The sequence below is a fragment of the Neoarius graeffei genome, chromosome 22, assembly GCF_027579695.1.
Source record: "Neoarius graeffei isolate fNeoGra1 chromosome 22, fNeoGra1.pri, whole genome shotgun sequence".
Lineage (NCBI taxonomy): Eukaryota > Metazoa > Chordata > Actinopteri > Siluriformes > Ariidae > Neoarius > Neoarius graeffei.
In genome coordinates this window covers 4546449-4562341 of record NC_083590.1, presented here as the reverse complement: position 1 = coordinate 4562341, position 15893 = coordinate 4546449, and the positions used below count along the sequence as shown (strand labels likewise).

Below are 15893 nucleotides of genomic sequence, written 5' to 3'. Positions count from 1 at the left end.
TTGTGTAAATTCCAGCGTTTTCCATTTCACTGATGTGGAATTTTTTCGGCACCAGGTTCTCTGTGTTCTTGGCCACGCCGTTCCCAAACAAAACAAGGAACTGGAGGCCAAGGAACTGCTTACTCTGGGTTCTTATTGGTTCGTTCCTGTGTCTTTCAGGGAGACCATGAGCTGGACTAATGAACAGAGTAAAGTCTGGTTCATAAAACAAGGTGCCATGTCTAAGCATTTTCAGCACAACTGACAAAATATATTCAGTATCACGGTCCATGTGATCCCTCAGTAAAAACAGATCATGGATTGTTCACGGTCTAAAACAGTCATATCACACTCCTCTACTTTAGGCGCGCAGAAATCATGTCCGTTTAGTCCAACTGACTTCAGACTGACTGACTTCTGGATCAGAATTTATTCAAACTAAAAACTCATTTAATGCTGGGAAAGAGAAAGTAGGATGAGATTGAAAGCAGCTTTTCTATCAACCGCAAATGATTTTAGTCACCTTCTGGTTCAGCTTTTTTAGTGAAGGCATCACAGCTGATCTGCTTCCACTTCAAACTGTTTCTCCTGCCTTCCAGCAGAGGTCTCCCTCCCCTGATTACTGAACTGTCCACCTCATCTCCTGTGTAGATGGACACGGAGACTTGTCTTCTGCATCTAATGCAGGGGTGTCAAACCTGATCCATAAAGGGCCTTGTGGCTGCAGGTTTTCATTCCAGCCATGCAGCAGCACACCTGACTTGGCTCATTCAATCAACTGAACTGTCTTCACACAGTCAAATACTTGCAGCCACACCCACCCTTGATTAAAGGGTGGGTGTGTCAGTTGATTGAATAAGCCAAATCAGGGTGCTGCTGCATGGCTGGAATGAAAACCTGCAGCCACACGGCCCTTTATGGATCAGGTTTGACACCCCTGATCTAATGTGACATAACACTGCTGTATGATCTTTAAAACTTCTCTCACTGTGAATCCTCCTGATTCTTAAGTTTGGATCTTTTCACACGTGCAGTTCATTAGATATGAAAGATTGTTTTCTCCAGTTTTAACAGCATATTTGTTGTTGGGTTTTTTTCTGATTTTTAGGAGCATCATTTATTCAACTCATGAGTAATTCAAGAGATCAGTGTCTTCAGGAATCAGCAGTGAGTCCATGAGCTGTGTCCGTATGCTAATATTCAAAAATGGAGAGCTGTGATCTGGACACAGATAATGTGACCCCACCCTCAGAAAAGCGGTAAACTGTCATGTTCTAATATTTTAGTCATTAACTGTTCAGATCTAAAATATGTAGTGAGTTTATATGAAAAGATTAACTGAACAAAAATTCAGACTAAGAATGAAAAGTTAACAGTCACCACTTGAAAAAATGCCAGATTCTGTTCACTGTCAGTAAAATTATCTCATCTCATCTCATTATCTCTAGCCGCTTTATCCTGTTCTACAGGGTCGCAGGCAAGCTGGATCCTATCCCAGCTGACTACGGGCGAAAGGCGGGGTACACCCTGGACAAGTCGCCAGGTCATCACAGGACTGACACATAGACACAGACAACCATTCACACTCACATCTACGGTCAATTTAGAGTCACCAGTTAACCTAACCTGCATGTCTTTGGACTGTGGGGGAAACCAGAGCACCCGGAGGAAACCCACGCGGACACAGGGAGAACATGCAAACTCCGCACAGAAAGGCCCTCGCCGGCCACGGGGCTCGAACCCGGACTTTCTTGCTGTGAGGCGATAGCGCTAACCACTACACCACCGTGCCCAGTAAAATTATGTTGTGATGAAATTAAAAATGCAGTCGTATGAGACGATACATTAAAGCCACGATAGGAATCGTATCCCAGTACAGGCTTCACAAGACCAGACTGATGAGACGGTGTTGACGCAGAACACTACATTTTAAAGTGTAAAACATTTATTTTGATTTGTAATGGCAGCAAATCGAACCACTGCAGTCTCACTCCAGTTGGGGCGTTAAACTCAGATTCTGTGTCAAATCCAGGTGTTTATTTTAACCTGCATTTCAGACTGTAGTCAATCCAGCTGTGATAGAAACTGGAGTGCACGTCTGTATCTACAGCGGTTTACTGTAACTACCTTCAGATGGCTCCACTACAGATCTGCTGTGAGTTCTGGATCGTGTGAAAATGTTAAGCAGTCGTATTCTACAGGCTGTTTTAGGATTATTTTTTCCAAGTTCACGCGGGCCGAATGAAACGAGGCTGTGGGCCCGCTGTCTGACCTGTGTGCCAGAACACTTCCTTCTGATCAGCTTCACTTTCTGGACTGTTAAGTCTGCGTGCTTTGAGGCAGTGAGGTTTCCCTCTATAACTCTGTGGGCTGCGACCTCTGGTGCTGCCACCTAGTGTGTAAGAAGAGGTAGAGCTCATAAAGAATATTCAACAGAAATCTTGTGATGCATGATATGAGCAGGAGATTCGTCTCTCCCTGTATTTTGTATTGTGATGTTTGAGATGATGAAATTCTGTCTTATGCCTCCTCTGTAATGTTGAACAGTGAACTCCAGAGAAAGAGATCAGACTCCCCAGAACCCAGCTGTGTCTCCATGAAGAGTGATGCATCTATGGATCGTCCTTTGGAGTTTAAAAATAGAGACTCCTCACCTGTACACAGATAACATCCCATAATTCTCAGAGTTAAAGTCACAGTTACAGGCTGTGCTACACTGACATTAGCAGCTGTTTTGATTTAATGATCCAACACAGTTCTAAAGCTGCTTTTACAACATCTTCATTTATCTGGTGTTTGACTTTATTTTGGTGTTTGACTCGATTCAGCGTGTCATGAAATTAACTCTTGTACTATTTTACTCAGTTCAGAGCCATAATCAACTCTGTTATACTGTTACGCAATTACTCTGAAATTTTGCTCCAACTCCAAATTTTACTCTCTCAACTCAAAATAGAGCAAAATTAACTATTTTTGAGGAAAATACTTTTAACTCTGGAATAATTGCTCAGTCATGTTCCATGTTTGCACTACAGCGCACGCATATCAACCGATCTGCTCATCAGAAATAGAAATATTTAGACTTACTCAAGTTTATCTTTCGCTGGATCGAGTCGAAGTAAAAAAAAAAATACAAACAAAGGCACCACGTTGCAGTTCTCAAGATTGAATTGAATCTCTGTCCTGAATCATGAATTGAATCATGAATTGAATCGCTGTCCTGAATCATCCAAAGCGCATAAAATCCGTGTGCCATCTCGCAACAAGTTTTACTTCCAAATTGCTTAAACTTTGTCTGACAGATTTTATTCTGTTTACGGTGGTGTTCCCACCACAAAAGAGAAACCAATTGAAACGGAAAGAGTAAAAGTGATTATCATGCCGTTACCATGGGAACAGTCTTTTATGAATGCGTAAGTGTGCGCTCCGACTCCGGTGTGACTGAGGAAGGTGACAAGTTTTATGTTTCATCTAATTTTGGTAATTTAGATACTATAATATTATTTGTCAGTGGGCACAGAGGAAAGTGTAAAGTATAAAATTTCTCTCAATATGTTTATCATGCTTGTATGATAAATATCTTTGAGAGTTTTTATCTAAATACATGACCTACTCATTCTAAACCTGACGGACATTGCCGCCGAAGTTCTCGACCCCTGAGGGTTAATTTTTGATGTCATGAGATACATTGCTTAATCAATGGTGGAACTATTTTCTGTAGTGTGAGCCATCTTTGGCCAATCCCTGCACGAGCCATCCAGACAAAATCTTTTTCAGGGAAGGCCTTCTTTCTTTCAGCAAGACAACACCAAACCGCTTTCTGCACGTATTAAGACTGCATGGCTCTGTAGTAAAAGAGTCCAGGTGCTAAACTGGCCTGCCTGCAGTCTAGACCTGTCTCCCATTTACAACATTTGGTGCATTATGAAGCACAAAATAGGACAAAGGAGACCCTGAACTGAAATTGTATATCAGGCAAGAATGGGACAACATTTCTCTTTCAAAACTCCAGTAATTGGTCTCCTCAGTTCCCAAACGTTTAGTGTTGTTAAAAGTAGAGGTGATGCAACACCGTGGGAAACACGCCCTGTTCCAATTTTTTTGAAACGTGCTGCTGACATCAAATTCTAAATTAGCTTTTTTTTTTCAAAAAACAACAAAATTTCTCAGTTTCAACATTTTTATATTTTGTCTTTGTCCTATTTTCAATGAAAAATAGGGTTTCAGAGATTTGGCTATCATGGTATTCTCTTTTTATTTCCAGTTTACACAGCATCCCAACTTTTTTGGAATTGGGGTTGTAGTTTGAAAGTCCAATTTTGAAGGTTAGATATTGTATGTTCCATTTTTGGTGCCCATATGGTGCAGGGACATTTAAAATAAATGAAAGCAGAGGACTAAAAAGTTGTAACTGTCATATATTTGTATTTGTGTGACTGTCAAATTTTGCTCGAGCTAGCTAACAGTAGGAGGAGAGGGAGCGTCATTGTTACTTGGGCTCACGCATGCCCTCCTCAGTGCAGCAGAGGTAATAGCTGCCTCGCCTCATACTTTTTCATTGCAGTTTTATGTCGAGTGCAACAAGCCTCAATGTCTTTTGCACATCTGTGAAATAAGTTACCTAGACTATAGAAAGTGAGGACGCACAAAGAAGGGGTGTACGAACATTATATGAGTGATATTCACAGAAATGGTAACAGGCATGCGCTTATTACCTGCGCTCAGCTCGGTTTCAATAGGATCGCGCAATCAGAGGAGAGGCAGAGCTCACCGCCGCCGCACCTCTCTGTACCTTGCGTGTACTTGCTGCTGAGTTCCACCAGTCAGCAATTTTGACAATAAAAACAATCTGCATCATCCAGAAATGACATTTAGAACACAGATCAAGGAGAAGAATCATGATTTATGAAATATTATTTTACATTCATGTCGTCTGTGTTCATTGGAGCATGATGGGTGAGGCTCTGCCTCCTCTGTGTCAGAGTGCAGGCACTTATGGATTTATGTGCAAAGGAGACCAGGATGTTAACTGTAGACAAAGCCAAATCATGAGACAGGAAGCGTGGTCAGAAACCAAGCGTGTGTCAGTCAATCAGCAAACAGAGTAATGGGGCAAGACTAAGACTGAAAGTCAACGAAGAGAATAAGCGGAGGTCAGAATAACGAGAGGCAGAGTGTTAAAGGCTTGGTATGAACTGGAGAAACAAAGAACAATACTTTGCACTGGAGCTGAGTGAAAGAAGAGCTTAAATAGCATGACTGGCAGTTAGTGGGATGAGTGACAGCTGTCATCAATAAGCTGGTGACAGAGGGTGCTGTGTTTCTTGGGAGTTGTAGTTCAGAGTCCATGTTTGTAGTTTGGTTGTTCTCAGCGGGTTTACTGACAGAAGCCCCCCCCCCCACTTGATTCTGTTGAATAAAGAATATTCAACAGAAATCTCGTGATGCATGATATGAGCAGGAGATTCGTCTCTCCCTGTATTTTGTATTGTGATGTTTAAGATGATGAAATTCTGTCTCATGGCTCCTCTGTAATGTTGAACAGTGAACTCCAGAGAAAGAGATCAGACTCCCCAGAACCCAGCTGTGTCTCCATGAAGAGCGATGCGTCTATGGCTCATCCTTTGAAGTTTAAAAATAGAGACTCCTCACCTGCACACAGGTAACATCCCATAATTCTCAGAGTTAAAGTCACTGCAGAGTGAAAGGCCGTGTTACACATTCCTGTATCCAGGCCAGATCATGAGCAGAGTTTTGATATTTATCAGTTTGTTAAACTTTAATTCGGTCCAAGTGCTGCTGCAGTACCTTCAGTAAACATTTTAGAGTAATTAATATCAGTAACTGTGCAGGTCAGTGTTTCACAGTGTCATGGACAGGATAAGGAAGTAAATTCATCTGCATGTGACAGTGATGGTAATGGCTCACAGAATCATTTAAATAACCAATAATAATTAGTAATAAGCAGTGTAAATGTTTTATATAAAGGACTGTCTGTAATGTTGAACAGTGAACTCCAGAGAAAGAGATCAGACTCCCCAGAACCCAGCTGTGTCTCCATGAAGAGTGATTGGTCGATGGATCCTCCTTTGAAGTTTAAAAATAGAGACTCCTCACCTGCACACAGGTAACATCCCATAATTCTCAGAGTTAAAGTCACAGTTACAGGCTGTGCTACACTGACATTAGCAGCTGTTTTGATTTAATGATCCAACACAGTTCTAAAGCTGCTTTTACAACATCTTCATTTATCTGGTGTTTGACTTTATTTTGGTGTTTGACTCGATTCAGTGTCTTGAAATTAACTCTTGTACTGTTTTACTCAGTTCAGAGCCACAATCAGCTCTGTTACACAATTATTCTGAAATTTTGCTCCAACTCCAAATTTTACTCTCTCAACTCAAAAAAGAGCAAAATTAACTATTTTTGAGGAAAATACTGTAGCGCTTTCGGCGTGTGGGTGGAGCACAGAGGGCAGCAGGACAACGCTTTCAATATAGACACGGCTTTTATTTCTCAACTTTTCAGTCTAATCTCCGGTTTCCAGGAAGCGCCATAAACACACACACACTCGGTGTTCTGGTCCCGGGTTGCGCTCCCTCTGCTCTCCCTCTGCCTCCTTAAATAGGGAGCGGTTACTGGGAAAACACACAAAACACAGGTTAATCACCGTCAGGTGTTGCGATTCTGCCACTCACCTTCCCTGGCTCCGCCCTCCTGTCACAGACCGGCGCTTGACCACGCCCCCGCTGCCACATACCCCCACCGCCCGACTCAGGCCGGGCGCCCGTCCGGCCTGCAGCCGACTCCCCCCCCCCCCCCCCCTTGATGGGAGAGGAAGACCGCCATGACCATCTGCGCCCCCGGCCTGTGGACCACCTTGAAGTTGAAGGGTTGGAGTGCCAGATACCAACGGGTGATCCGCGCATTGGCATCCTTCATGCGGTGGAGCCACTAGAGGGGCGCGTGCTCCGAACAGAGGGTGAAAGGGCGCCCGAGCAGGTAATAACGGAGGGCGAGGACCGCCCACTTGATCGCCAGGCATTCCTTCTCAATCGTGCTGTAGTGCCCCTCACGCACCGACAGCTTCCGACTGATATACAGGATGGGCCTATCCTCCCCCTCCACCTGCTGGGACAAAACGGCCCCCAGCCCTCTGTCCGACGCATCCGTCTGCAACATAAAAGGGAGAGAGAAGTCAGGGGAGTGTAAAAGTGGCCCTCCACACAGTGCAGCCTTTACCTCAGAGAAAGCCCGCTGGCACTGCTCCGTCCACTGGACCGGATCTGGCGCCCCCTTTTTAGTGAGGTCAGTCAGCGGGCTGGTGACGTCCGAATAATTAGGTATAAACCTACGATAGTAGCCAGCCAGCCCCAGGAACTGTCTCACCCCCTTTTTGGTCTTGGGCCTCGGGCAGGCCGCAATCGCTGCCGTCTTATTAATTTGGGGACGCACCTGCCCGTTGCCCAAGTGGAAGCCCAGATACCGTACTTCCACCCGCCCAATTGCACACTTCTTCAGGTTGGCAGTGAGGCCTGCCCGCCTCAGCAACCTAAGGACAGCCCTCAGGTGTTGCAGGTGCCGCTGCCAGTCATTACTATAAATGATAATATCGTCGAGATAAGCGGCCGCATAGGTGGCGTGGGGGCGGAGGACCCTGTCCATCAGCCACTGAAACGTAGCGGGCGCCCCAAACAGCCCAAACGGAAGTGTGACGAACTGGTGTAAGCCGAACAGTGTGGAAAAGGCCATTTTCTCCCGGGATAATGGAGTCAAGGGGATCTGCCAATATCCCTTCGTCAAATCCAGTGTCAAGTAAAAGCAAGCCGTGCCTAGTCGATCGAGCAGCTCATCAATACGAGGCATTGGGTACGCGTCAAATTTAGACACCGCGTTGACTTTTCTATAGTCCACACAGAACCGGACCGACCCGTCGGCCTTGGGAACCAAGACCACCGGGCTGCTCCAGTCACTGTGGGACTCCTCGACGATGCCCATTTCGAGCATGGCCTGAAGTTCTTCCCGAACCACCTTTTTTTTGTGTTCGGGTAGCCTATAAGGGCGGCTATGCACTACCACCCCCGGGGGCGTCTCTATGTGGTGTTCTATGAGGTTAGTGCGACCGGGCAGGGGCGAGAACACATCCGAAAACTCGGCCTGCAACTGGGCGACCTCCATGAGTTGGGTCGGGGAGAGGTGGTCTCCACAGGGGACTGGAGAGGTACGTGATGCCAATGTCCCTTTTTGAACCTCTGGCCCCAGCTCCGCCTTCTCTGGAACTACCGACACCAACACCACGGGGACCTCCTCATTCCAGAGTTTAAGTAGATTGAAGTGGTAGATCTGTAGTGCCCCCTCCCTGTCTGTTCGCCTAACCTCATAGTTGACGTCCCCGACTCACCGTGTGACCTCAAAGGGTCCTTGCCACTTGGCGATTAATTTGGAGCTCGACGTTGGCAACAGGACGAGTACCTTATCTCCCGGAGTGAACTCTCTAAGGCGCGTGCCCTTGTTGTACAGGCGGGCTTGCCATTTCTGGGCCTGCCGCAAATTCTCCTTAGTTAGGTGGGTGAGCGTGTGGAGTTTTGCGCGCTGGTCCATAACGTACTGAATTTCGTTCTTACTCTGTGAAGGTCCCTCCTCCCAATTTTCCCGCAGTACATCTAAGATGCCGCGCGGCTTACGCCCATATAATAATTCAAACGGGGAGAACCCCGTGGAGGCTTGGGGGACCTCTCGCACTGCAAATAACAAGGGTTCGAGCCACTTATCCCAGTTACATGCGTCCTCACTTACGAATTTTTTGATTATATTTTTGAGGGTGCGATTGAACCGTTCGACTAAGCCATCCGTTTGTGGGTTATAAACGCTGGTGCGGATCGGCTTAATACCCAGTAGCCCATACAGTTCGCTCAGTGTTCGTGACATAAACGAGGTGCCTTGGTCAGTCAGAATCTCTTTCGGGATTCCAACCCGGGAGATGACGTGGAAGAGGGCCTCTGCAATACTGCGTGCTGAGATATTGCGAAGAGGCACCGCTTCCGGGTATCGCGTTGCATAGTCCACCAGAACCAATATAAAGCGGTACCCTCGTGTTGACCGATCTAATGGCCCGACGAGATCCATCCCAATTCTTTCGAACGGGGTCTCGATTAATGGTAGGGGGTGCAAGGGCGCTTTTGGAATGGCCGCTGGATTTACTAACTGGCATTCGCGGCACGCCGTACACCACTTACGGACGTCGCCGTGAATCCCCGGCCAATAAAATCGGGCCATTATCCGGGCTAGTGTCTTATCCTGCCCTAGGTGTCCAGCCATGGGATTAAAGTGAGCCGCCTGGAATACCAATTCCCGGCGGCTCTTTGGAATTAATAACTGTGTGACTCGCTCTTTTGTCTGAGTGTCCTGCGTCACTCGGTATAATCTATCCTTCAAAATGGAAAAATAGGGGAAGGACGGGGTGGCATTCGGCTGGAGCGTTTGACCATCGATTACTCTCACTTGGTCAAATGCGTGTCGCAGAGTCTCCTCTCGCGATTGTTCTAGTGGGAAATCCGCGAGGGATTCCCCAACAGAAAGAGGAGGAGCCGGTGGCTCCTCGCTCTGTCGCGGAGATGACGTAGACGGCTCCGCGACCACAGCTCCAGCCAAAGCGACACCGGGACCTCCCCCTGTCAAACGGCAGGACCCACTCTTTACTAGGCACGTCATCAAACCCTGAAATCCCGGCCAATCAGTCCCCAAAATTAAAGAGTGGGTAAGGCGAGGATTAACCACCGCCTTTACTATAGATTTTTCCCCTCTGAAATATATGTGGACCGACACCAAAGGGTACCTGTGAACATCCCCGTGCACACACAACACCTTCACCCCCTGTGCTCCCCCCAATGCCTCGTCTTGCACCAGGCTTTGGCAGATCGAGGTCTGATCACAACACGAATCCACCAACGCCTGATATGTAGCCCCTTGTACACTCACCGGTATGCGATACGCTCCGGCCCGATCGAGGGCAGCCTCTGGCGCCCACCTCCATTGCTGCGCACTGTTGCTGCAGGTGGCCCGGTTCCCCGCAGCGCCAGCAAACCGGCCCGGGCCTTCCCTCTGCAGCTGTGCTCTGGGGCTCACTCACCTGAGGGGGGGGAGAGAGACACAGAAGGGAGAAACGGGAGGGCACCACGGGTGCGGCGGGCCGGCTGCGGTGGAGCCGGCCCCCGCCTCCGTGGTGGGGGAATAGGGCGAGGACGGGACACAGAAGGGGGGGAGGAAGAGAGAGAGAAGAGGAGAGAAGAGATGACGTCGTCGGTTGTCCTGCCACCGGAACAGCCGCCAAATGATCCTCCACCAGTCCTATGGCCTGATCCAGCGACGCCGGGCGGTGGCACTGGACCCACTCCGCGGTTCTGGCTGGTAAGCGGGTGATGAATTGCTCCAGCACCACCTGATCGATGATTCCCTCGGCATCGCGATCGTCGGCCCTCAGCCACCGCCAGCAGGCGTCCCGGAGCTGCTGGCCGAACGTGAACGGCCGGCCGACTTCCTCCATCCGCAGCGCGCGGAAGTGCTGGCACTGTTGTTCGGGCGTGCGCCCCACGTGCTGGAGGACGGCCCGGCAAAGGTCTGCGTAGGCCAGCCGGCGGTCGGCGGGGAGCTGTAGTGCGGCCAGCTGCGCCTCTCCTGTCAGGAGGGGGAGGAGGCGCGCCGCGCGCTGCTCCATCGGCCACCCCGAGGCTTCAGCAACCTGCTCGAACAAGGCGATAAACGCCTCGGGGTCGTCCTGCGGGCCCATCTTGGTCATGGTGAGGGGAGACAGGCCCGCGGCCGGGGCACTGGTGGACCCCGCCGACGCAAGGAGATGCCGGAATGCCTCAAGATCTTCCTGCTGGGACAGCACCAGGTCTTCGAAGCGGCGCTCCTGCTCCTTTCGGAGCGTGATGAGTGCCTGGTGCTGGCTCTGCTGAGCCGTGGTGAGGGTGTGGACCAAGTCTGCGAACGGGGAGGATTCCATGGGACTGCAAGCTGGGTGCTCCACCTTATCCCGGGTTTCGGCACCACTGTAGCGCTTTCGGCGTGTGGGTGGAGCACAGAGGACGGCAGGACAACGCTTTCAATATAGACACGGCTTTTATTTCTCAACTTTTCAGTCTAATCGCCGGTTTCCAGGAAGCGCCATAAACACACACACACTCGGTGTTCTGGTCCCGGGTTGCGCTCCCTCTGCTCTCCCTCTGCCTCCTTAAATAGGGAGCCGTTACTGGGAAAACACACAAAACACAGGTTAATCACCGTCAGGTGTAGCGATTCTGCCACTCACCTTCCCTGGCTCCGCCCTCCTGTCACAGACCGGCGCTTGACCACGCCCCCGCTGCCACAAATACTTTTAACTCTGGAATAATTGCTCAGTCATGTTCCTTGTGTTTGCACTAGAGCACACGCATATCAACCGATCTGCTCATCAGAAATAGAAATATTTAGACTTACTGGAGTTTATCTTTGGCTGGATCGAGTCAAAGTAAAAAAAATACAAACAAAGGCACCGCATTGCAGTTCAAGATTGAACTGAATCTCTGTCCTGAATCATGAAATGAATCACGAATTGAATCGCTGTCCTGAATCATCCGAAGCACATAAAATCCGTGAGAGCGCACGCATATCAACCGATCTGCTCAACAGAAATAGAAGAAATATTCACACTTAATCGTGTTTATCTTTGGCTGGATCGAGTCGAAGTTAAAAAAAAAAAATGCACCGCATTGCAGTTCAAGATTGAATTGAATCGCTGTCCTGAATCACCCGAAGTGCATAAAAACTGTGTGTCATCTTGAAATAAGTTTTACTTCCAAATTGCTTAAACTTTGTCTGACAGATTTTATTCTGTTTACGGTGGGCGTTCCCACCACGAAAGAGAAACCAATCGAAACGGAAAGAGTGAAAGTGATTATCATGCCGTTACCATGGGAACAGTCTTTTATGAATGCGTAAGTGCGCGCTCCAACTCCGGTGTGACTGAGGAAGGTGACAAGTTTTATATTTCGTCTAATCTGGGTAATTTAAATACTATAATATTATTTGTCAGTGGGCACAGAGGAAAGTGTAAAGTATAAAGTTTTTCTCAATATGTTTATCATGCTTGTTTGATAAAAACTCTCAAATTTATCTAAATACATGACCTACTCATTCTAAACCTGACAAACATCGCTGGAAAAGCTCTCGACCCCTGAGGGTTAATTTTTGACATCACGAGATTCATTGCTTAATCAATGGTGGAACTATTTTATGTCATGTGAGCCATTTTTGGCCAATCCCTTCACGAGCCATCCAGACAAAATCTTTTTCAGGGAAGGCCTTCTTTCTTTCAGCAAGACAACACCAAACTGCTTTCTGCACATATTAAAGCTGCATGGCTCTGTAGTAAAAGACTCCAGGTGCTAAACTAGCCTGCCTGCAGTCCAGACCTGTCTCCCATTTACAACATTTGGTGCATTATGAAGCGTAAAATACGACAAAGGAGACCCCGAACTGCTGTGCAACTGAAATTGTATATCAGGCAAGAATGGGACAACATTTCTCTTTCAAAACTCCAGCAATTGGTCTCCTCAGTTCCCAAATGTTTAGAGTTGTTAAAAGTAGAGGTGGTGCAACACTGTGGTAAACATGCCCCTGTCCCAACTTTTTTGAAACGTGCTGCTGACATCAAATTCTAAATGAGCATATATTTAAAAAAAACAGTAAAATTTCTCAGTTTCAACATTTGATATGTTGTCTTTGTACTATTTTCAATGAAAACAGGGTTTCAGAGATTTGGCTATCATGGTATTCTCTTTTTATTTCCAGTTTACACAGCATCCCAACTTTTTTGGAGTTGGGGTTGTAGTTTGAAAGCCCAATTTTGAAGGTTAGATATTGTATGTTCCATTTTTGGTGCCCATATGGTGCAGGGACATTTAAAATAAATGAAAGCAGAGGAATAAAAAGTTGTAACTGTCATATATTTGTATTTGTGTGACTGTCAAATTTTGCTCGAGCTAGCTAACAGTAGGAGGAGAGGGAGCGTCATCGTTACTTGGGCTCGCGCACGCCCTCCTCAGTGCAGCAGAGGTAATAGCTGCCTCACCTCGTACTTTTTCATTGCAGTTTTATGTCGAGTGCAACAAGCCTCAATGTCTTTTGCACATCTGTGAAATAAGTTACCTAGACTTTAGGCTATAGAACATGAGGACGCACAAATTTCATACAGAAATGACAGAACACAGATCAAGGAGAAGAATCATGATTTATTAAATATTATTTTACATTCATAACATCTGTGTTCATTGGAGCATGATGGGTGAGGCTCCGCCTCCCCTGACTGCACATCCCTTCATATATACAGGGTGTCTCAAAAAAATGTACTCACACTTTGAATGACGAGAAAACCTTTATTTATGAACATAGAGTGAAATGGAATAGCTTCGAATACAGAAGACAAATGTAATTGAAGAATCATGTTCGCAAATGTTCAAATTGATGACCATTATTGTCCAGACAACGCTGATAACGCGCAACAAGGGATTCGCAAACGTCACGAAACAGGTCATTAGGAATATCGCGACATTGTCTTTCAATTTCCAATTTCAATGCATCAATTGTTCTTGGTTTGGTGTGATAATTTCCTGCCATGCTGTGATTAATTAATTACACCTGCAACACAAAAAAGGCAGCATGTTAGGGACAGTTAAAGTGTGAGTACATTTTTTTGAGACACCCTGTGTGTAATATATATATATATATATATATATATATATATATATATATATATATATATATATATATATATACATACATACACTGGGTGTTTCAAAAATTATGATAATTGAGATGTAAATATCCCAGAAACTACAGAGTCTGGGCAAATTAAACTGAACAGGCTTAATGTTGAGGAAAATAAATAAGATTTATTCCTCAAAATCTGAATGAGAAATTCAAAACTACCTGGATTCCATGAATAATTTCACAAATTTTCAATATGTGCACCATCTGAGACACACACACACACACGCGCACACACACACACACACACACACACACACACACACACACACACAGACAGCCTTTCTGTTTGAACTTTTTGTGCCGTGTCCAAATCTGTCCCATGACATTTTCTTGTAAATTATATTCAATCTTTCATGTAATTAACAACTAATGTCAAGTGTAATTTGGCAGTTGAAGTTCACAAACGTGCCTAGAAATAGCTGAGAAGCATCTCCAGGCATCTAAAGCCCTTCAGCTTCCAGGGCCCTAAGGTGAGCCCCAGAACCTCAGCCTCACTGTTCCAGGCCTTTGGCCCGTCATTCAGACAGGCTGAAATTTGGATGGACAGATAACGTTTCAGACTTTTCTGTCCTGTGACAGTTTGCTTAAAATTCCCTAGTGAGCTCAGATTGCAGTTACTAAAACAGTAATAATGGATTATTACTGCAGTAACAAGGCTACATGTAGAATCCATCCATCCATTATCTGTAACCGCTTATCCTGTACAGGGTTGCGGGCTGGATCCTATCCCAGCTGACTCTGGGTGAGAGGCGGGGTTCAGCCTGGACAAGTCACCAGATCATCGCAGGGCTGACACACAGAGATGCACAACCATTCACACTCACATTCACACCTACGGTCAATTTAGAGTCACCAATTAACCTAACCTGCATGTCTTTGGACTGTGGGGGAAACCGGAGCACCCGGAGGAAACCCACGCGGACACGGGGAGAACATGCAAACTTCACACAGGAAGGCCCTTGCCGGCCACGGGGCTCGAACCCAGAACCTTCTTGCTGTGAGGCGACAGTGCTAACCACTACACCACCGTGCCACCTACGACTGTATATCAGTTGTAATTATGTTTGACACATATACCAACAACTGGGTCATTCCATGTCAAATCTCTGAATGCTCCCACTCGACCATCTCAGATTTGGCTGAAAAAATTCCAGGAGGTCCACACACTTCCCAATAGGAAAAGTCCCAAATTTTAGCTCCCAATTCCTTATAGTTTTGTCATAAAAAATATATTTTTGCAATTATCCTCGGACCCGTTTTGAGCAGTTTTTTGGGGAGCCACTTTGAGATTGCTGTATCTAGAAGAGTATTTAAGCTAGGTCCTTCAAATTTTCAAGGGTCAAAATCTGGCACCAGTCCTTGTAGAATATGGACTTTTACATGTGCACTTTTGGTTTATCATAGAATTCTGGGGGCTTGAATTTGCTCGGAAATTCTACACTACGCTCTGTGGCAGCATATTTGAAGGACTGTGGAAAGTACAATTTCAAAGACAGAGGCTTGGTATTGCACATACGCCTTCCCATATATACTGTGTACTTTGTATTCTAAAACTGCCCCTCTGATGAGCGGTTTGGAAGATATTAAAGTTTAAAAATGGAAAAAATTAATTTGGTGACATTTTTGGCATGTTATAGCAAAAAAAATGAACGCATCCACCAACATAAAATTGACTGTTTTAGAAAGATTAGATGTCTGTTTTTAACATATCCAAAATTTGTGATGGTGTTCTGCCTTATTTTTGCAAAATAAATTTTTGAAAATGTGGTGTTCGCATACACGCACAACATTCATGGCCTATGAAAGCATTTTCAAATGCTAACAAAATGCCCTGAATTTGACACACAGCTTAAACTCAAGAAAATGCTTCATTTGGTTCATGGTAAACTATACCTGAAGGATAACCTATATGCAACCTTTAGATCCTGAAATATTGGAGCTCCACTATGGGTGAACACTGAAACTAGTTTTCATTACAACATTTCTCTTGTACCATAATTTAGAAGAAAAAGCAACCTGTGTGCTTCAGTTAGTATTTATCCATGATAAAAAGTCTTTGACAGTCCAGTAGAATTGATTACTATGATTTTATTATTTATGACACT

The 15893-nt window shown here is 45.9% G+C and overlaps 1 protein-coding gene across 1 annotated transcript in view; it reads left to right on the top strand.

Moving 5' to 3' along the window:
• The window catches only part of LOC132870543 (NACHT, LRR and PYD domains-containing protein 12-like), an 80826-nt gene that overhangs the window by 3028 nt on the left and 61905 nt on the right, over positions 1 to 15893 (top strand). The window contains exons 2-4 of the mRNA XM_060904220.1: positions 1088 to 1238; positions 5525 to 5641; positions 5990 to 6106. Of these exons, the coding sequence (XP_060760203.1) occupies positions 1186 to 1238; positions 5525 to 5641; positions 5990 to 6106 (287 nt within the window). The 5' untranslated portion in view covers positions 1088 to 1185. The remainder of the gene's footprint in view (positions 1 to 1087; positions 1239 to 5524; positions 5642 to 5989; positions 6107 to 15893) is intronic.